The following is a 23,446-nucleotide window of genomic DNA, read 5'->3' on the forward strand; positions in this document are numbered from 1 at the left end:
GAATTGGATCCAGTCAATTTACAGCGATCTGCAGAATCACTTAAGGTAAGGTCTAATGCAAACTTTTTTTTTTCTACAGATGCGTTCAAGCACATTTATTTTATCTGATTCCCAAATAACAACATCAGCATCATCTGATGCTCTTAGTGGGGTTCTTGACCGTTTGTCAAGGTAGGCTTAATTACATTGAATCACGTTTCTGTAGGAGTTGTCATTAGGGTTGTAACAAAGATAAAATTCCTTTCCTAATCAGCTACTTGTAAATTTCCAGGCAGAACTGCTGATTAAGTATCAGTGTTGCCACACACAACCCCTTAAGTTGGAGAGCTGGTGTTGTGTCTTTCATCAGGCCAATCATTTGAGATCAGTCTGTTTGGTTAAACCTGCTTCAGGGTAAATTTCCCAGTGGCAAAGCACTCAGGATCTCTGACACATGCTCAAATCTCCTTCGTCACAAGGTGGAAAATGAGAACAAACTGTGCGCAGTGAAGAATGCAACAAGATTATTAATTTATTTAATTAGTGCTTTTGGGAATTGACCCACCTATCCAAGTATATTATTCATACATAAACTGTTTTTACATATTTGAAGTAGGGCAAGGACGTTTTCTAGGACTTGTCAGAACTGTCAGACAACAGCTGAGACCTCTGCCAGTTCGTCGTCTTAATGCGTGAAATTTAATTGCGCCCTTAGGTGTTTCCAAGAAAAAAAAAGACTTTAGGGGTCAGGTCTCTATTTTGCAGCAAAATGGGTAATTGTCATTCAGTGGAAATGTTTCAGCAACTGTCTCTTTAAAGAGAACTGCATGAATAAAAGCATCAGGTCAGAGTAAAGACACTTACAGTATGTACATTACAAGTTTATCTAGTGGTATAGAAAATAAGGTTACATACACTGCGAGTGCCTGCATGTTGTATAAAAGTACAGTACACTTTGTGTTCTGTTGTTGTGTAACATTTGATACCATGTATAGCTCCCTATCTTGACTATTTTCACGCTTCCTACCGACTTGGTGTATTTTTTTCTACCGTAATGCAGCTCAGTGTTCCTCATGTTATTCCATTCAAAGCCCCGACTCCCACTGTCTCATTATTCTGGGTTTTGTAACAGTGTTGGGGATGGCATTTTGGTTCTGTCTGTGTTCTATTTATTACCTGCTATTATTAGTACCGGTGAGGAGAAGGCACACACACACACACACACACACACACACACACACACACACACACACACACACACACAGAAACGGTTTCCCAGGTTTATTGGGTGAGTCACTCCTCAGCTGAACATGGTCTTATCTTCTGAGCAGGTTTATCCATGACTGCGAAAACAGAGCCAGCAGAGCGCTCCCAGTGCACTGTCTGTCTGCACAGAGGGACGTGGATTCAGAGAAACAAGCACCAATCATGTGATGCAGTGCACCAAGAGAGTTAGATTAAAGGAAACCAGGCATAGATATGCATGTTTGTGTGTCCCACTGAAAGCCCCCCCCCACACACACCCCAGCTCATATGTGTCTAAAACACCTTACTCTTTCCTGCTCTATTTAGCTCAGCGTCCATGCTTTTTTTTCTTTGACCTCCTTTTTAAAATCTTGACTCCTGTGTGTTTATTTATTATTTATTACTATGACGCTGTAGCTCCTGCTGGAAGGACGCCAGAGATACGGAAAAGAAACAGAGACAGAAATGGAAATATGTTTGACACGTGACGAGAATACTTGTTCCTTTGCTTATTAAAATGATTCCAGCTACGCTCTGTGACCAATAGCAACCACATTTCTGAGTATGCTGTCGTCAGACAAATATTTTTGAGCCTGTAACTCTAGCTCCAGGCTGTGAAAAATATGCAGAGGGACTTGCACCATTGCCAGTAATGTTAAGTGCTTCTGACTCATTTTTATATTTGTCTTTCAAGAAAATAACACAGGTGTTTCCTCCAGTGAATTTTACTTTGTTGTTGTATACCAAAGGAGAAAAAAAATAGAGCAAATACTTAATTTATGTTAAATTAGCCTTTTGTTTCTCAACACAGGACAAATTGTACTTAAGCGACAAAGCTTTAGTTGTCACAAGACTAGTATTTTAAACTCAGTACCAATACCAGGAAAGTGTTTACAATTTTATTCTTGTTATATTTGGGTGGGACTGATAACTGCCTACCTTTCACATTAATGCTATCACATTATTTAGCTATAGCTGTTAGCCGCTAACTTAATGATAGCTAATGCTACTTTTGGTTAACTGCTAATAGTTCAATGGCTCGCATGCCCCGGACAGATTAACATTTATGATAACTGTTCAACGCTGTTGAAATGTGAGCTATAGTGACCTCTTGAAATTTCTCATTAGGTGTGAGAAAAACGTCAACTACTTTAGCTGCTAGTGAGGAGAGGGGCTGTCTGAGGTTGTGTGTCAGCAGCAGGAGGCGAAGATGGCACTGTTGGTATTGATACTGTTGCAAAAGAATATTTAATTCAGTAGCAATTTCTATCATTGATTAGTGTCCGGGTACCAATTTTTTCGACAACCGTGCACAGAATTTGGGCGCCTGACCACGAACTCCTCTCTGTACCGAAATATTAAAATGTGAGGCCATCTGTTTGACAGCTCAGCTGAAATTTTGTGATGCAGCAGGGCAATGATCACAATCACAGCATCAAATCTGAAAACGAAAGGAATCAAAGTGTTGCAGTTGCCCCAGTCAGTAAAAGCTCAGATCTCAACCTGATTGAAATGCTGTTGTGGGAACTTAAGAGAGCTTTGGATGTTCGGATGCCCATAAACCTCAATGAACGGAAGCAACGCTGTAAAGGCATGAGGGAAAGATGTGAGAGGCTGATAAAGTGATGCAGAAACAGATTACTTCAAGTTATTGCTTCTAAAGCCAATGAATCTGGGTGTGCTTAGTTTTTTTACATGACTGCACAGAGTCCAATGCAAATGTGCTTTTAGATATGACTGTACACTCTGTTAGCTACAATAAGATGCAACCAGCTGTGGATGAAAACTCAGCCAGTGTTTGACCCATATTTAGCAATTTATTGCAAAGAGACTGCTTGACTCTGCACCAACATCTGCTAAGCTGTGATGCTACATGTGTGGCCGACAGTGCACAGAGCATTTTAAACAGTGGAGCCAGAGATTTGGTGACAACTTTTCTAAAATTGCTACAAGCATCAGGTTCTCAGAAAGAAAAAAAGAAGATAAGACGTTATATAAGCTGATAGCGGTATATCTGCAGGACAATGCCAGGCGGCCAGTAGCAGTTCTCCTAGTTTCCTAAATACTGATAATATGAAGGTTGTACTCCCCCAGTCTGAAAAAGCTCAGGCTAGACAGGATGATGTGATGCAGAGGGAAGATAGCAAAGGATACATTTTTCGGAGGAGCCGTTTCCATCTAGTTAAGTCTTTTTCTCTCATTTTTGAGGTTCTCTCTTCACTCTTAACTGAAAATGTTTTGAAAGGAAATGATCTCTCTCTCTTCACAATCTTGTAAATAATGTTTTCTTGTTTTTAAAGGGTGCTTTGACAGGAGAAATAAGCCCAGCAACAACACACTTAAAGGCAACAAGTTAAAGCGCGTCCTCTACACTATACTATAGTAGATTAAAGAGACCTTGCGTTTCAGTTCTGAGGGTGTTTTTGTGGTGACTCATGCCCTACTTCCAGCTCAGTTTCTGAGTCAAAGCTAGGAAACACACATTAGGAATTTTGGCAGGGGCATCTTGGAAAGCTTACAGTGATTTAGATCCTTTGAGGGAAAACTCACCTCCAAAGGGAGATTCTTAAATGTCACTTTAGCTCAGAAAAGCCCGGACAAAAAGAGCAAGAGCAAAGACTATGAATTGTTAGAATAATAACAATGAAAGTTGCTGAGTCTCTGCAGCATCCGAACTGTAGTAACACACGCGCTGCCCTTTTGATAATGAAAGCTATTTCTGTGGATGACTCACTTGATTGCTATTCTTATCCACTATGACTAATCAAAGAAAAAGTCCTTGCGTCTTTCAAGCTGCTATTTCAGGTGAAACTGCTCTTTTTTTTGTAATTTCAAGCGCTGGCACGTCTTTTTGCTTTGAAAGCGACATTGTGTGATTGGCTCTCCTGACACATACTGTAGAAACTGAAACCTTACTCCTGTCTCTAAAAGCTTTCTCCTCCATACTGGTCCTTCTGGAGGCCGCCAAACACACAGCTAAACTGACCGACGATCACTTTCTGTCCTCTTTCTGCCTCTCATGTCTCCACTTCCTCATTGTCCTCCCTTTGTTTCCACAAGCTCGCCGACATCGTAATTTCCCCTCCCCTTTATCTCTCCGCAATTAATCTCAATCTCTTTGGCTCTCACTTTCACGCAGCATCTATCACGTTTTCTCAATCTCGCCCACCAACCCATCAATGCTCTATTCTTAGCGAGACAGATTGGTGAACTATTTCACTCTTTCTTTCTTTGTGGCTTTGCAATTTTGGAAGTGTAGCTTCTGCATGTAAAACACTACATCTAAACAGCATGTGGATTCAAAGCACACTGCCTGCAATCTGATTCAACGTTGACATTTGATATACCGTCTTTAAGATGCAACTGTTTACAGCAGCATACTTGCCAATATTTTCAAATGATTTTCAGTGGGGATGGGGGTTAGCTCATCTCGCCTGATATGCTAGCTGATATGGTGTCCTATGTTACCGTTATGTTATGACTTTGCAAAAAGGCTTGCCCACTGTCCAAATGGCTATAAATCTTTTGACAACCCCAAATGCCTCACTCACACAGGCTTAAAGACAAGTCAGCAAGCGCCCGCTAGCCACAGGTCGCAAGGGAAAAATGTTCCCCGACCAGTTTGCAGGTGATTGCCAGAGATGGGTGATTGTCGCTAGATGAAATTGGTTTGTACATTTGTCCAAACACTGCCAACTAGCCAGTGAGTGGTAATGAAACAGGGAAAAGTGTGACACTTTTCTTGTCCAGTTCTAGTGAGCCTGTATGAACTGCAGCCTAACTTTCTTCTTCTTGGCCGACAGGAAGAGCACCTGGTGTGTTCTTCTGCTGTTGTAGCCTATCTGCTTTAAGGTTCAACGTGTTGTCCACTCAGAGACGCTCTTCTGCATACATCGGTGCATTGAAGCAGTATTTTATCTTGTTTGTCTGCTGTTCTGTGTATTTAATAAACACATTTTGCAAAATGTTAGACCTCTACACTTGATAATTAAAAAGCACAGTAAACACTGCGCTTACACAGAGCATACGCAAGCCTACTGCTGCCTGCCGTGTGGTGTTTTGGATGGGGATGGGGAGAACAGCTTTTGGTGCATAGGAGCAGCACACAGTTCTGCTTCTTTCTCAAGCAATGGGAACATACAGGCAGATTGATTTCTAATTCTGTTTCATGGCACAGAGACGCTGCTGCTGCTGCACTGCAGGAAGCGCTCAACAAGCGATTTAATTTCTACCCTGAAATGTTATCTCCTGTTGAACCGGAGCACAAAGTATCTGTAAGCTAGATATAGAGCTCCCCTTCTGATCAAGTTGTTTGGGGAATTTTCTTGACCTAAATGAAATTTTCTTCATGAAAAGTTATTGCTCTCATAATCCTGCTTTTATTGAAGATACACTGGCTGGAACCTGGAAAACAGCTAAATTAAATCAGAAGGAAATTAAAATATTCCATCCCAGTAGTAGAATTTTACAAAGCATTTATGTAAAGGCAGGTTTGAGATCAGTTTTGTTTTGTGTTAGTGGTAGTTTAACAAGCAGCAGAAGGTCTTGTGATTTCGTTTGTTTTTTCGCCATATTTTGCCCATATTGTCTTATTTTTTTCTCATCTGCTTTTTCTCAAAAAAAATGAAATGCTCTGCCATCCCTAATCCTTTGGTCATCAGCCACAGAGTCAAGTAATCAAGAGGAAATTACATCTAAATTAAATTACTCTTTTCCTCATCGTAATTAATTGCCGTTAGACAAGAGCCTGTGTGGCATATTAACTCGCTGACAGACATCCTGCCATACATGAACGTTTTTTTTGATTTCATGAAATAATTTCCCATGCAACCCGATGCTGAGAAGCGCTAATCACTTACTTCACATTGACCACTCCCTAACTTAGGTCTTTGCCTGAAATGTTGCATTGCAGTTCACACACAGCGACAGTGCACACACGTGCACACACGTGCACACAAAGGGGAAATTCGATTTGTTTAATTCCCATGCATTATCTTTAAAGACGGGGTAAGACTAGGCTACACTTAACCCTCGACCACATTTATTTGTTTTTGCATGCTCTGTTAGAGTTAAATAACTGACTTGGAAAAGTGGAACGCTGGCAGTGTTTCATAAATGGTTAAATTATAGAGAAAAGGATTCTTTTGGAAGGATAAAAATACAGATGCAGCACAGCAAATGGGGGAAAAAACAAGGAAACAAAGCTTATGATTGCACATTAATACAACATAATAAACCAATTTTGAGAAGTCACGATCATTAACCTAATTACTTGTACTGTAAATAGTTTTTATGCACTTTCTGAACTGTTGCCCCTACATTATATTCGTTCTATGGCTGTTGTTTGTCAAAAAGCTGATATGCCCTTAAACAAATGGTTCAAAGTGAGAAATACTTGTCGTTAGCTTATCTTAGCATACAGATGGGGAAACAAACCATGATTATGGCTGATCAAGTCCTGCTTTCACTGTACAGTAAAAAATAAAATAAATACAAATCATATCCTTGGCTGGTTTTAAAATGAGGTGAATGCAAAAACCAAATGATTACAACATTATTTAGCAAAAATCAAACCAAAATGCAAAACATTGTGTAAAAAATTAAGTACACCCTTACTGCTTCCATAGAAATCAGGAAGGTTAGTAAACAACCAGGTGTGTTAACACAATGCCAAGATGGAAAGATATCATCAACGATCTTTGGGAAGACAATCTGGGAAAGGTTATAAGTCCATTTTCAAACAGTTTGAGTTTCAGCTTTCTACACTAAGATTTCCACTCCTGGAAATCTTAGTCAAATATTTGTGACTAAGATTTCCAGGAGTGGTCATCTCAGCAAATGCAATCCAATGTCAATATATATTCAATGATCAAAAAGAAAAAAGAAAAAAACTGCAAAGAACAAAAGGCTCTATCTCAGACTGTGCAGATCTCAAAGGATACCAAAGTGGAGGTGATTGGTCATAAAGCACAGTGTTACATTTGGTGGAGGGTGATGATTTGGCCTTATTTTACAGCCACGGGACAAAATAGGTGAGGGCATCTACTTTACAGCTAAAAGTTGCCCAACTCTGGGTTTTAAAACAGAACAATGATCCCAAGCACAGCAAAGAATCTACAACAACAATGTAGCTTGCCATCACCAGTGTGTGAATGTGTGTGTGAATGGGTGGATGACTGGATATGTAAAGCGCTTTGGGGTCCTTAGGGACTAGTAAAGCGCTATATAAATACAGGCCATTTACAACAGAATTTCTAAAGAAGAAAATAAAAATGTTGCTCTGGTCCACTCGGAGTCCAAACATCAAACTGATAACAACTGTGCATAAACAAATGCCTGCAAAATGAACTGAAGCAATTCTTTGGCCCCATGAGCTGCCCAGATTTCCTCCATGATGATGTCAAACATTGATAAAGTCATGACTAAATTTGGTTCTACAAGATACTGAATCATGGGGTGTACTTACTAATATTTAAAACCTTAGAACTGAAAGAGGTGGACCTTTATTTTTTCGTGACTGTAGACAGATGCCCGGGGTCTCTTGGGAGGGCTGATTGGAATCAATAAAACAAAAAAGCCAGCCGAGCCAACTTGCTCGGTAAATTTCTGCTGTTTACATGTTTGAGTTAACTTGGCTGTAGTGATTTTCATGCTTTTTTTTACTTGTTATATTGTTATGTGTTGCTTTGCCTTTTTTATTCCTCGGTGAAATGTTTAAGGGCAGTTCAGAAAAGACAAACCTTCATTTACCAAGACCAGCTGTTCCAATTCAACTTGATTGAATAATTCATCATTGGGAAAAAAGGGGGCATTAAGTCATGTGTTTTGGGAATGTGATTATGATCTATTTAATCACATGTTATCACTATTTAAATGTTATCATAGCTATCTTCATTTAGAGGCTCCAAGTTAAACTTTCCTAGGCTTGATAAGATGAGGTTTGCCTTGATAGCAGGGAGGGGAGCGACTATGGCCCTAATACAATCTGACAGATGGCAAAAAAGGACAGAAAGGTTACAAAGCAAAACCTGTGCTGTGATCGCTGACATAGACGTGGATGAAGACAAACGAACTGAGGTCGTCAGGTCAACGGTAATGTCTGTGTTTGTTCTCATGGACAGCTGTAACGCTGGCAAAACAAACACTTGGAATGCATGCGTCTTTCTAAAAGAAATGCAACATCAAAGAGAAAATTAAATTTGTTGGTCACAAGCTCTACTGTCATACAGCAGTAAACCCCAATGCACTGCGTGATTTGTTAAGTTGCTCCCAGTGTTTGAAAATGTGGTTACACTTTTATCTTATTTGTGGTAGCTCAACTGACACAATGGATTGCCAAAAAGTGATTTCTGATGTTTCTTTTAGTTTTTTTTTTATGTCTAATATCTCTACTGATATTGGTAAATGGGCTGTAGTGAAGAAGATATTTGAAGGGGTTCTATATAAATAAAGAAATAACTGGCTTTGCAAATATCTGTATATCTCTTCATATCTGAATCAATCCAGTCTTTAGTATTGAAATGAGAGTTGTATTTATCCTACAGACTTCTTGGCAAAAACTACAAATGCACATTTGAGACATTTATCAAAAGACAACTATGCCCTGCACTAAAAAAATGTTACGTCTGTGTAGATGTGGTTTGGTTACATTTCACAGAGTGAAACTGGCCAGTCAACCAACTGCTATTAGACTATTTTTTTTCTAACTGGAGTAAAAACTGCTGATCCTCCAACAGCCGTTTGAAATTGGTTCTAAAAGATCAGAAATCATTCTCTAAAGATTGCCACGCTTGTTTGTCCTATTTTTTATTTTTTATTTTTTTTTAACAGTGTGGGCCTTTTAAGCTAATTTCACCATGTATTCATCAGTGGCTGAATTATACCGGTTTAGCTAGTTTGCTTTTTTAAGCCAATTTGACATAAAATAATAGACACATCCAATGATACTTTTGTCACACTCATTAAACCTTTGCCTTTGTAACAAGAACAAATTAATTATACGCTAAAAACCTGTGTTTACCTACTATTTCATATCAAAATGGCTGCTGTGAAGTTTGTGTTGTGTAAGGACTTGATGCATTATCAGACGCATGCTAATAGTGTCACGGAGGCTAATATAATTGGTGCTAGTTGTCTACCAAATTGCACCTTAACTAATTAAATTGCTTTGGGTTATTTAAAAAAGTGATGTTACTAATAATATGTTTTGCTGTGAACTTAATGTATTAATCATCCATCTTTTTCTGTTACTTGAAATTCTAGGATTGTGTTTTTTCTGCGTTGTGAGTAATTGGCGGGTATATCAGTTTATATGACGCACATTGCTAATCAAGATAACCAGCATTACCTGATAATGTTTTCAGTTTTATTCAGATCTTGTCACTTCTCGACATTATTAAACCACGACAGCAATGACCAAAGCATCAGACTCGAGATGTTAAAGCAGTAGTCAAAAAACCAATGGGTGATTTTTTTGAGTGTTCCATCTTTTATATACAGTCTGTGGTCACAAATAGTGCAATAATGCCAGGCTAATTAGGAGTTTTAATTTTCAGGATTTTAGCTTCCTAAGGTAAAGCAAAGGAGGTCGCTAGTGATTGTTGATTATTTTGTAAAAACTAGAGGGTTACATTGTGGGGTGTTCAACAAAACCTTTAAACTTAATCTAAGTTTTTATTTGCTGTTTGTTAACTGGCTTGACTCATTTTGAATAAACTCCATAATACAGGAATAGCTCCAAATGTGTCATATGACACATGAATTGTGTAAACTGTAAATATGGCTCTGAATCTCTGATTCATATGTACACTATAACCTCTTGGTCTTACTTAAGCTTCCACTTTGAATCTTCCCTTAGTCCAAATTTAGCTGGGGTCTGGCAGTAAATATACCACAACATATCCTTCATCTCCAACACCCATGCTTGGTTACTGTTGCTATGCATGGTGGATCGTTGCCGTCACCGGTGCATCCAATAGGCATGTCGGCGTAACCCGGGAGTCTAAAAACAGCATTCTATATTACAGCATATAATGAGAATGGCTTCATCAGTGTGCTCTCCAAATGTCAGAGCAGTTTTAATGATCTACTGAGCACACACACACACACACACACACACACACACACACACACAAAGAAGCTATATGTCATGTGTGAGTGTGCATGCAGTCACAGTGTGTGGCTCTTTTCTGCATTGTTGGCATTTTTAAGCAATCTCACCTTCCTAATAGTGTTCAGTGTTGAACCTATTAGTTCTTTCCACCCTAACACTTTTGTGTTACACCCTTATATTTTTTTCCTCTACCATGATACATAACATGTGCATAAGCAGCTGAGAAAAAAAGTTTAGTGTTTTTTATTCCCGTGCTTCGCATTTCCGCGAGATTCATGAGGTTGTTTACAGGGGCGGGGTATTACTCATTGTAGTGAAGCCAACAGGAGACACTTTAACTGTTTTTGTAACACACAGAAACTGAAAACCCTCTACTGTAGCACAATAAAGCACAACAGCTTATGCAATGTTTTTGTTTTAGCTGCTCAAATGGCATATATGTCAGACAACCTCTAATTACCTCTTCCGGGATGTGTGCTTTGTGTGTTTTGATGTTAACAGTATAACAGACTGAATTCACCAGCAGGTTGGGAGAAAATACATCCAAAATGATTATGAAGCAGGAAATAAGATGAGGCAGATACAATAAGAAAAGAAGAAAAGGAATTGGTTAGGAAGGGGTTCATAAGATAACTAGCAGACAAAAAGCTGGAGAGAAAGAGGAGCAATAAGAGGAGAATATGACAGTGGAAAAGCAGTGGAGGCTCGATTCAAAGAGTGGGACTTGTGGAGGGGACAATATGAGTAAGGGGGAAAGGCTTGTGAGCGAACATGCCGGCCGGGGCTCTTGGTGCAATGCAGAAGGCATTGCCATGGAAACGAATGGAGGGAAAGAGCAGACGAGGAGGAGGAGGAGGGGATTAAATAGGAAGGAAGAGATCAGTGCCTCATACTGTGTAGGGGGCTATTTTCACGAGAGGGGAGGGGCCGGTAGACAAACGAGTAACAAGTGTGGAAATGGAGTTAAATGAATAGCTTCTCGATAGTTTAACACTGGAGTTCTCCCACTTGTGTGCATGAAACTACTCATCGTAACAGAGGCGTCGTCGCACTTGTGTTAAAATTTAAACACACTCTTCAGCAGACTTGTGCGGTTTGGTTGTGAGCGAGGACAAAGTTTTGGAGAGGAAGTTAGTGCAGAAGTTACAGTCAAGTATTTCCTGTACAAGTTACGATTCTTATTTTTTTTTTAAATGAAATAAAATAAAAGGCAATAGCGGATGAGCCTGTCGCTATGGCGCTAGTTGTCTCAGGTGGCATTGTCTGAGGTCCAGATCTGAGGGCGGGGGTTGTCATGGCAGCAGGAGTGCATGGAGTTTGTCTGGGTGTCATGCTACAACACATACAGACCTTTCCCTTTCTCTCTCGGTGTCTCTCTCTCGTGCACACACACACACGCGCACACACACATACGCACACATACACACACAGGCTGTTGGAAATACTCTTTACTGCAGGATTATAAATAGAAGGTACCAGAAGGCAGCACCCCTCTCCTCATCTTCAATGCCCATGGGACCCTATCATTCTCATCTTCCTTTTCACCCATCTATCCTCAGCACTCGTCCTCTCTCTTCTTTAGAGCCCCACAGATGCAGCATTTTTTTTGTAAAGGTTTATACTAGTCCGCTTCAACCTAACATGCATCTTTTTAGATTGTTGCAGACATCGACAGCATTTTTGTTAACATGGGATGCACAACAGTTTATTTTCAGCTGGAACAAAAGAGCTCTGTTCAGTAACCTGTAGCATTTTAAGATTTGTTCAGGTGAAAGCAAGAGAAGGTCTAGCAGATTGATAGAGAGATACATAGATCTGTCCTCGTCTGTCATTATCATCATTTTAACACCCAAAACTACCATCAAGGGCCTCTGTTTTGCTGTCTGTTTATCTCCACAGTGATGGTGATGATGCAGGGTGTCTGTGGTTGTCATGGTAATGAGCCTGGCATGGTAAGGATGCTTAATGAGACTGGAGATGCTCGGGCTAATGAAGTGGGACGGCTGGGTGTTCGCTTAACTGGCAGCGATAAGGAACCACTTGTTAAGTCTGCTGTGCCTTCACTGCGCTGTTTTGCTATATATCCAGGCTCCTATACAGGGCAGATGTACATGTTTCTACAGCAACCACCGCTGTAGTCGTAAAGGCGCTCTGTGATGTATTACTTCTCTTTGTTATTGCTTTGATAAGCAGCCATTTGCCTCATAATTAACAAGCTCAAAGAAGAGGAAAGCTTTTAATCCCCACTGGAAAGTTTTTGAAAAATATTTTTGGCCAGAAAATCTCCTTTCATAGGGTTGACCCAGAAATTAGTCAGAGCCACTGTGGAGGTTTTTCTAAAGTGAGCTTTGCTGACATGACAGCTCACAGCTGCTTTCTCATCCTCCCGTGTGACTAAACTGTCACTGTGTGGCCCGGGCTGTTCACGTGCAGACACTTTGTGCACATGTTGCACAGAGGTGTGAGTGCGCAAGCTGCATACTAGGGGTGCAACGATACACAAAATTCACGGTTCGGTTCGGTTCGAAAATTATAAATATATATTTTAACTCAAAAGTACAGTTTTTAAATTTAACCCTAACCCTTGTGCGTGTTTTTTATTTTGACAGCGAATGCGCACCTGCGGACCACTTATGTGCAGCCCTGGTTATTTAGCTCATCATATTGCAGCCACAGAAATTCTTTTGTCCATGAAACCATAAAGCTGCACTTTCTTTTTGCCTTATAGTCTGATTTGTCATAACTTCTCCGTTTTGTGGTAAGCTTTTCTTTGGCTGTCACTTCTTCACCCTGACCTGTCTTATTTGGCTCAGCAGAACTGAAATGCTTTTACACACTCACTCACATAAGCTCAGCGATTCTCTGCACGATCAACCTCTCACATGTTTAAGCTTGCTGCGGGAGATTTCACTTGTCATGTTTGCATAGTAAGCTAACGATTAATAAGACGATGTCAGAGGAATTGGTGCACAAATTATCATCACTCACAGATCAGTACTGTCGCTCTCTATACACAGTTCGCACGATTGCAAAGTGAAAGCAAAAAAACAAGCGCAAATTCAAACGCGACTTCAATATGTCACATATTGACAGTGGCTCACCGATGCCAATGACATAATTACCCAGCTACATTTCTGAAAGAATGCAAAAGCATTGACATATATTTTTCCTTCCTACAATAGCCCGACGGGCAGGGCAGAGATAGATTTTGGTAGCCCGACTGAAAAAATCGCTAGCTCCGGGACGTCGGGCTAGCGATATTGCAAGCCCTGTATCTGATTGAGGAATCACTCATCTTTGGAAAAGAGAGTTTATTACAGAGAAATGGCTCTTTCCAAAATAAAAGCTATACTATCCGCTTCTTCTGGGCTATATTCTCAGCAGCATAAGGAGAATCATGTGCTAACAGCTGTCTAAATGACTCGGCTAAAGTTAGTAGCATGCTTGCTTTTTTTTGTCTGCTTCCACTTGTCTTTGCACTAGGATGATGTCGGCGTAAATGTGCAGTCATATTCGTTGTGTTCCCGCTAGTGCTTTCAGGTTAATCTCGTTGAAATGACCTTAACGCCACAACACGGCAAATCTCCGTTAACGAGCTACCGCCGATCGCTCTGTGCATGGGGCTAGACGGCCAACACGTTAACGAGCTAACTGCGCTAGCACACTAGTTCACACCAATGTAATTGAGCATTGCATGGCACATCCAACATACTGTTTTACTTTAGTCCATGACTCGCTTACCTTCAGGGTCATACGTCACATGAAAACCAAAATAATTCCAAACGCCAGATCTGAATGAGGGTGGGGGAGGTGCCCTGCGCTCTTCCTTCTGACTATACTGTCTGTGTTGAGCGCTCAGTGGATCTGCGCTGGATAGTGCAGCCTAGGCGGAGTAGTCGAACACAGATTCACTGAGCGCTCAACACAGACAGCATCGTCAGAAGGAAAATTGATAAAATAAATTACAAATGTTGTATTGTTCGATACATATGCGTACCGAACCGAAAGCACTGTATCGAACGGTTCAATATCGATACGAATATCGTTGCACCCCTACTGCATACCCGTGTAAAGGTGTGAATTTACAGTTGTGAACATCGATCTCTTATCAAAGAGTTGGCAAATGCCAACTCTTTGATAAAACTGACCTAAAACTCTATGGCTAATGCTACAAGAATGACATCGAGGCCGAGGTGTGGAGTGATAAAAGTGAAGGAAAGAGCTGCACAACCTTACACTTCATATCCTGAACCCAAATCACTTCATCTGTGCCCTGCTGCTGCTATTTCAGCATGCCGAGTCACACGGAGATACAGTGTGTCATTACAGGGGATGATGTCCTGAAAGCTTCTTCTGGGGTTAGCACTCTCTGGCTTGCTCTCATTCTCCTAACGTCAGCAGGACTTGCAAAGCCTTGATAACCCTCCCCTCTCCTCCTCTCATCTCCTCATCTTTCTGAGCTCAGCCTCTCACCTCTCCCCTTGCCCTGCCACCCACTACTCTTCCCCATGCTGCCAATTTGTGTTTCTGCCTTACAAGCCGAGGCTCAGGAGGTCCTGCTAAAGGCTTATTGCTCCCTAGTTGCAACAGCCATTGCAAAATGGGCTTTGTGCATTTAAAATGGACTGTAGTTATACCTGTGATGTGGAGCTGTTTTTCAGTAGCGCAGGGACACCCCAGTGGATATTGCCTTCTCGCTAGAGTGGCCTCGCTTCATAATAAAGAGTGCAGGAATCTGAGCTTTCTAGGCAAACTTGAATTCTTGATTATTTGTGGTAGGTAGCTTTGAAAAAGCAAACATTTTACACAGAAACACACTCACAAATAACTAAAGAGAAACATCAGACATTTTTAGGCAATTTGTGCAACTGAGTGTGTATGTGTGTAAACTTTGCTTGGCTTTACGAAGTATCTTAAATTCTCATAAGGGTCACATAATTTCACCGTTAACCCCTTCGCCCTTAACAGGCAGCTCTAATAATCCTTGGATTATTATACTTAGTGGATTAGCCTGTTGAAATAAAGGTACTTAAAGAAGGGAACATGACCTCTGTGTTCTGCTTTCAGATGGCGGGACAAAGAAGCTCCGCAGCACCATCCGGCGAAGCACGGAGACCGGAATCGCCGTCGAGATGAGAAACCGAGTGACACGGCAGGGCAGCAAGGACTCAACCGACGGCAGCACTAACTCAAATAGCTCCGATGGAACGTGCGTGTCCCGTCCAACAGTGTATCCGTTCGCTCGTCCATATACACAATACCTGTTCATCCAGCATGAGTCTGTTTCTCCTCTTGCAGGTTTGTCTTCCCTACCACACGCCTGGGCCCTGAGAGCCAGTTCAGTGACTTCCTGGACGGACTAGGCCCCGCTCAGATTGTAGGCCGGCAAACATTAGCCACACCCCCAATGGGTAAGCGTGAAGTCGGCCAGCATCACCATCTAGTCCCGTGCAGTCCACTCGATTCTCATCTGTTTTTATCATACAAAACTAGTAGAAGTGAGGCATATAAGCAGGACAATATATCGCACACCAGCACAGTCAGATCATTCAGTTAATACATCATCAATCAGAACCTCCGGTTTCTGTTTAAAACTTTTTGCAGCATGCATCCACTTAAATGCACAACAGCATCGTGAAATACTGCCCAGTAATCGTGTATTCGCTCAGCAGGAATGAAGTTATTCCTGCGTGAGCTATAAATCTTTCATGCAAAGGTTACTGGTTTTGAAAAAATAACTACCCAGAGCAGTGTGCTCCTTTATATCTGGTGGTGAAGATGGCGTTGTAGCACTATGTGGCCCTCTGCTGCTGAACATTGTCTGTTGCAGCTGCAGTCCAGGCTCTCGTTTGATTGTTAGCTGAGTACCACAGAGATCTCAGCTGCATTGAAACTTCAGGGTTTTAAAAAAAAAAAAAAATTTTTATTATGGTGTTATATTGAGTTTTGGTTTGTTTTGATCTATAGGGGATGTAAATGTAGGCATGGTAGACAGAGGAGGGCAGCTAGAGGTGGAGGTCAACCAGGCCAGAGGGTTGACCCCCAAACCAGGCTCCAAGAACATACCAGGTACTCACTTCTTGATGAAAGCTACAATTCTGTGGGCTTAGCAGCACATGCATGAGGCTCACTTTTTCTTTTTTCCTCTGCAGCAACCTATGTGAAGGTGTATCTTCTGGAGAACGGCGTGTGCTTGGCTAAGAAGAAAACCAAAGTAGTGAAGAAGACTCTGGACCCCACCTACCAGCAGGCTTTGTTGTTCGATGAGAGTCCTCAGGGCAAAGTCCTACAGGTAAGTAATCCTCTTTTTCTAGCCTTTACAATTTTCCGCCAAACATTTTAAGCTTCATCACCCAAAAATGAAACGTCTCACGCATTTTTCTTTTGATCCCGAACACCCCAAATAATTGATTTTACGCTGTCTTTGCTGGTCTCACAGGTTTAAACTGGGTGATACTGAAAGTTCTTATGCACCAATCAAAAACTTCATAGGACTTATAATTATTGAGTTAGTAAATTTGTTGTATGAAAAATAGATTTGGGGTCTTCCAGTAGCTGAGAAGTCTCCACAGCACTGGAAAGCAGTAAAAAAAAAAATTGCTGTCATTTCTTCTCCAGGTAATAGTGTGGGGGGATTATGGGCGTATGGACCACAAGTGCTTCATGGGAATGGCCCAAATCCTCCTGGAGGACTTGGACCTGTCTGCCACAGTCAGCGGCTGGTATAAGCTGTTCCCTACCTCCTCCCTGGCAGACCCCAGCATCGGACCCCTCACCCGACGCCTCTCTCAGTCCTCCCTGGAGAGCGCCACCAGCCCTTCATGCACCTAGACACCCAGAATACATACACACACACACGCGCGCGCAAGGCAGAGTCACGCACACACAGGCGCACGTACTGTATATACACGACGACTATGTAAGTGCAAAGCCAGGTAGGCATACATACACAAAGCGATGCATCCGTGCAGGAAGACACACTTGACATACACACAAATACCTGATCCCAGCCACACTGACACACATGCACTCTCAACATGCTGCCATAGTCTTTACTGGAATATCCTCTCGACTGTCCGTTCACACTCTCACCCACCGCTCAGTGTTTACTGGCAAAACGATTAGCAGATCCAAAACAGGAGAAGGTGTAATTTACCTGAACATGTAGCATTTTTCCACCCACCTGTTTCCAACATCTCATACCACGAAAACCAGGATTCACCGGGTGTTCTGCAGTCCAAGATTTTCCGTGGCACAGCTCATCCCGGGGCACATCCTGATGCCAGTTTCTAAACTCTCTATGCCAAACTAAGAAAAAAAAACTTTATTTTTTAAACCAAAGCAATTGTTATTGTTGTTAATATTACTATTATAAGTAGTAGGTGAACTAGTATACAATATAAAATATGGATATGTAGCAGAGTCAATGACTTAGATGTAATACAAAAAAAAAAAAAAAAAAAAAAATGACGATACACACACACGCACGCGCACGCACACAAGCTGGGCACGGGAGGCCAAACACATACACATACCTGGATAACAGGCTCGGATATTCACATAATGGCTATTATGTGAGGTAGCAACACTGCTATTCTATAATTTTCACAGGGCAGAGTTTATATATAGATATATATATATCAAAATAGATATATAGTTAAAAACTTACTTGTGTTTATATATATGTGTCGGCTGCATTCTGCATGTTTGCTTGCGAGACATTTTAAAGTGCTTAAACCTTTTTCATTTAGCTTGCTTTGACCAATGTGACAGCAGTGTAGTGCTGCTTTATTTTGTGCCGAGAAGGGAGCACACCGCACTGAGTTGGGGAGAAGGATAGGGCTGTGGTGATGGCGAAGCGAAGGGGTTGGCTGTCATCGCTATCTGCAGAAGACGAGAACAAAATAAGCCAGCCAGCGGACAAACACATTTATGATCCCTGCCTTCACCTTAGGCGTTCGGAGAAATGTGACCGCTTTGTAGCCCGTCCTCGCGTATTCTGGGGAAAGGGCCTCTACCAGCACCTGGACTTGTTCCAGCTTCCAGTTGAGTTCCCCATTTTTTTCCCCGTCCTACTTGATGAGGGATGTGGGGAGATGGCCGGCGTGCCTCTGCGCCTCTCCTTTTCCGATCAAATGTAGCCGGTGTTGTGCCAAAAAATAAACTGTTGTAAATGGCCTATAATCTGTGAAACATATGTCAAACCTGTTTCTCATGAATGATATCAAGTCCTTTTGAGCCACAAACAACATTCCTGTCACAAGATACATTCAGTTTTTGGCAAAGTGACTCTTATAAATCCTTTATTTATCTAGCTAAGAAGTGTCATTTACATTATAAATGTCTTATTGTAATAGAAATCCAGCCAAGAGGGCAACAGAAATTGCAACAAATATAGCATAAATGTTTTAGAAAAGCCAGAAGAGACTGGATTGATTATAATGTAGGTGCAAATAATACACAATCATGATAAGAAGCTTTCAAAACAGGTAGTTTCTTCATTTTGTATATAAGCCCTTCAGAAATCCAATAGACTCTGTAGTCTGTTTACCAATATAAGCAAAGAGATTATACATAAAAAACACACAGGAACAACGGGAATGACTTTTTGGGACAACACCGGAAACATTAACATGCGCACAGCTTGTGAAACCTTTAACCCTCCTAACTTTCCCTTTGACGCTAACTAAACCTCTTTTAAATGTGTCAGTGTGAATTGAATTTCTTTGCGATAGCCGACTATTATGTCAGCACTACATTTACTAGCGTACCTGCCATATGGTGGTTTTACTTGTTTCAGGTGCAAACGTGGCAGTGACACATTTCCAGCACTCTCGTTTTATATTTCCCGTCAGGCGGCGTGTTTGCGTTTTCTTTAAATAGCACTTTACTGTAAAATATTCACGCGGAGCACGCAGCGGTTGACTGCTTCTTCTTTTTATTTTCGTTTGCATTTTTATTTGGTCACACTGCGCTGCGCAATTGTTTTGAATTGCAGCATGGAAATGTAAGTCGAGTGCACTAGAACAGCTGATCCAGGTGACTTCTGCTGCCGGATTTAGACTTCTTGAAGGCTTTTAACCTTGTTCAGCCACCTTTTCCCATTTACATTTCCTCTGAGTCCGCTTTGCACTAACTATATGGGTGTTTGCAGAAAAAATCAACAAAACAGTTAAAGGTGTGATGATAATGGAGTCTTCACTGGCAGCAGAGGGACTAGCATCCAAATTAAGCTACTGCTTTCTTACTGGTTTATTTAAGGTGCAGATGTCTGGGGGGGGAGGGTTTATTTTATTTTTTTCTGACCAACATCAATCCTTGTATATATTTCTCATACATGAACACGGGCAAAGGCGCTAACAGAGCTCATATTTTGAAGAGGTGCAAAGACACAGTCTCGAGTTCCTCTCTTAAAAGCTTCTGCGTGTTTATGAGCTCTGAATTTGCTTTTATCACCACCTCATTTGTTCCTCTCTCCTCATCTTTCTGCAAAAAAAAAGGGAAAATGCGAGGTTTTTTTTAGTCTCGCAGCACCTCAGAACAACACAATTCACGTTTCAATGCTTTTTGAACTTTGGATAAACTAAAGGGATATCTGGCATTCTTGAATTTTTGGGAGGATGATTTATGATGTTTATTTTTAATCCTCCTATCATATGTATACAAAATGTTTTCTTTGTTAAAGAGGTGTTGTCATTTGTTTTATGGTTCGGAGCTATTCCTTGCTGGATCTGTACTTGTATGGTCCCGCCTAGGAAGTAATTTCATGTATTGATTTGTTTTCTTGGGACAGCTGGCATGTTATACAAATATGGAAAAAAAAGGAATAAGAATCCTCAAAAAACAAGATAATGAAATTTATAGATCTGTGTAACTTCCCTGCTGATTGTTCCACTCCTTGGTAAACTATCAAAATACTGTTGAAAATGTGTGGAGCTTTTATGAGACTGCGTGTGTATGTGTGTCCCTTTGCTATATATCAATCATCCTCAAAGCATTACCCATTCTAATGATTGAATAGATGCAAAGAAATGTATTATATATCTTATAAGAAAGGCAGGATTAGCCAAAACTTGCCCAAATCCTTTGATTCTTGCAACCTAGAGGATAAGTTTTAAATATTGCCTTTGTTTAAAGTGTAGTGCGGGTGTATGTCTTTTAGAGAGATGCATTTAGTGTGTTAGTGTGATGCATAATGAGCGACAGGGCAGCAAGGTGTGAGTGGATCAGAGTTTTCAGATATGAACGCCAACATTAACTTTGAACTTTCTCTTTACCTTACATTTAAAGAAAAAAAAATATTATATATAAACTGTAGTGTCACCTGATCATTGTGCATTGTCTCACACAAGGTCATTTGATTTATTTGGACACACAATTAACAAAAAAAGGGGGTCGAAGCCTCATTAGCAGCAGGGATGACGGGACGGAGATCAAGCAGGTTGCCAGTCTTCGTGCTTTTGTGGAGCTGAGTGACGCATAGACTGTTTTCGTTTTCTTTTTGTCAACGTGAAGGTGTCCAGATGCATGAAGTCGACACGGCTCAGGTGACATTTGAATGGAGAGGCTGCCAATGCTCAGAATGTAAAACCCCACAAACTTGCTATAAAAAAAGCATCTTTTTAACCCAAAAAATGTATTGTGTGTAACGCATCTTAATAACACATACCTGAGTCATAGTTTGTGCACTATATCGAAATATAGTATTATATGTATTTTATTTTTCTAAGGACAGAGGTATTATTCAGAGAAGGAGGACAGCGTGGGCAAAACCCGCCTTTTAGCTTTTTTTGCAAAAAAACGAGGGCTTGTTCAGTTTACAATGGCCTTACTTTGCGTAGGAGACGTTGCTTCACTCTTGTAGCACACAGCTGAAAGTTTTGAACAAATGTATTTTGCTTGAGATATTGTACCGAAGTTCTCTATGTGTATATGTATAGTTTTATGAATGTATTTCTAAACCCTAACACCGAGGAGGAGTGTAACTCTTTTTCGTCATCTTGTTTGCTATACTGTCTCTTCTGGAGACTTTCCGGGGACCCCGCCTGCACCCAATCAGGCGGCCCCTACTTTTCCTGTACTGTAATACTGTATGTCTTATGATTTGTGTTTTAAAGGAACAGCTCTGTGTTTGTAAACAAGCATGAATTCCGTCTGGCGAGATGCGGTTATTTTATTTATTTCAATCGCCAAGATGGGTTTTGAGCAGAAGGGTTTGCCCTCCCCCCGCCACCAACCCTTTGTCTATCAAGCTGATGGAATTATTATATTTGTATTTTGATCTAGGAAATATTTGCCGCATGGTTACTCTGATATTTGCATTTCTGACCTTGTATTTAACCTTTAATGATGGTTTGATCACGATGAGACCAACAAGCGACAGCGGTGGGGGCGATCAGACCCAGAACAGCATCCAGAGAGATGCAAAAGAACTTTTATGATTAAAAACACTGTTATCTTGCAGTAGCATGAGCCAAGCCTTACATTTTATGATGTTTTTCTTCTGGCAATAAACATTGGCTGTAGCATTTGCTGTCGTGGGCGCCTTCGCCCACGGCTTCACTCTCTCTCTCTCTCTCTCTCTCTCTCTCTCTCTCTCTCTCTCGTGACCCCAGAGCTGAGCATGTGGCGCCAGAAAGTGATTTCCGGTATTCGCCCAAAAAGTGATTGGCCTAATTTGTGTGAAAAATATATCGGACTTATTTCTCATGAATGATATCAAGTCATTTTGAGCCAGAAAGAAGTTCCCCTTCACAAGGTAGAAGCTTGAATCAGGTTTTTTGGCAAAGTGACTGTTATATTTCCTTTATATATTCGGGTAAAAAGTCTCATTGACATTAAAAATGTCTTTTTCAAGAGAGATCTGGCCGAGAGGGCGTCAAATACAACATCACAGTTCTTGAAACACACTATAAGGGACCAAAAGGCAATGAAAAACCAGTTATTTCTTTATTCATATTTGACCCCTTCATACATCTACAGTCTATTTACCGATATGAGTAAAGATATTAGACATCAAAGAAACTCATGGAAACATCAGAAATCACTTTCTGGCTTTTGGCACAACACTGGTATCAGTTGAGCTACCATAAATAAGATAAAAGTGTAACCATAAATTTAAGCGCTGGGATAAATTTAACAAAGCATGCAGTGCATTGTGATTTACTGCTGTATGACAGTAGAGTTCGTGATCAACAAGTTTAATTTTCTCTTCGACGTTGCATTCCAGACGCATGCATTCCAGGTGTTTGATTTGCCAGCGTTACAGCTGTCCATGAGAACAAACACAGACATTGCCGTTGACCTGACGGCCTCAGTTCGTTTGTCTTCATCCACGTCTATGTCAGCGATCACAGCACAAGTTTTGCTTTGTAACCTTTCTGTCCTTTTTCGCCGTCTGTCAGATTGTATTAGGTCCATAGTAGCTCCCCTCCCTGCTATCAAGGCAAACCTTATCTTATCAAGCCTAGGAAAGCACAGAACACAACCCAAACTAATGGTTTAACTGATATTTAAATGGACCACAATCACATTCCCAAAGCACATGTAGTAGACTCGATGCCTCTTTTTCCCTGCAAATTACGGATTCATCATCCCAGTTCAATTGGAATAGCTGTTTTGGTAAATGAGGGTTTGTCTTTTCTGAACAGGCCTTAAACGTTCCACCAAGAAGCAAAACGAAGGATAGCGTAGCTGCCTGGCTGATGAAAGGATGTGGTTTATGGCAAAGATGAAGGAAAAAACAAAACAAAACAAAGGGAGCTGTAATTTTATACCTGTGCTTTGTAAATGTTTTCTATGTGCAGTATTTGATAATGTAAAACTGGTATTTTTGTGGTTTGTACGCTGCAAAATTGATTACTTAAGGTGCACGTAGTTTTGTAAGAAAATAGAACCAAACTGAGGAGAAAAGGAAAAAAAACAATGGGATTCAGAAGCCTGTATTTGCATGCCCTTTGACATCTGGACGCAAAGTCAATAAAGTTTATTTGAATCACAGACATTCATTCTCCGTGTCTTCACTTTTCTAATGCAGGTCGTGCATTCTTTGTGTATCTTTGATGAATCTTTGTTCAAGTCACGTAAAAGAAGAGCTGCATTCTTTCCGAT

At 40.9% G+C, this 23,446-nt stretch overlaps 1 protein-coding gene across 3 annotated transcripts in view; it reads left to right on the plus strand.

Annotated features, from left to right (window-relative positions):
• Positions 1 to 23,339, plus strand: part of rims3 (regulating synaptic membrane exocytosis 3) — a 54,962-nt gene extending 31,623 nt beyond the window's left edge. For all 3 annotated transcript variants that reach the window (XM_086281200.1, XM_086281201.1, XM_086281202.1), the window contains exons 3-7: positions 15,404 to 15,545; positions 15,635 to 15,747; positions 16,304 to 16,405; positions 16,489 to 16,628; positions 16,955 to 23,339. In XM_086281200.1, the coding sequence (XP_086137326.1) occupies positions 15,404 to 15,545; positions 15,635 to 15,747; positions 16,304 to 16,405; positions 16,489 to 16,628; positions 16,955 to 17,167 (710 nt within the window). In that variant the 3' untranslated portion in view covers positions 17,168 to 23,339. The remainder of the gene's footprint in view (positions 1 to 15,403; positions 15,546 to 15,634; positions 15,748 to 16,303; positions 16,406 to 16,488; positions 16,629 to 16,954) is intronic.
• Positions 23,340 to 23,446: the final 107 nt, after the last annotated feature.

Source organism: Aulonocara sp. 'chitande type north' Nkhata Bay, linkage group LG22 (genome assembly GCF_057382095.1).
Source record: "Aulonocara sp. 'chitande type north' Nkhata Bay isolate Kocher_YH1m ecotype deep benthic linkage group LG22, A_spYH_male_GT1.1, whole genome shotgun sequence".
NCBI lineage: Eukaryota > Metazoa > Chordata > Actinopteri > Cichliformes > Cichlidae > Aulonocara > Aulonocara sp. 'chitande type north' Nkhata Bay.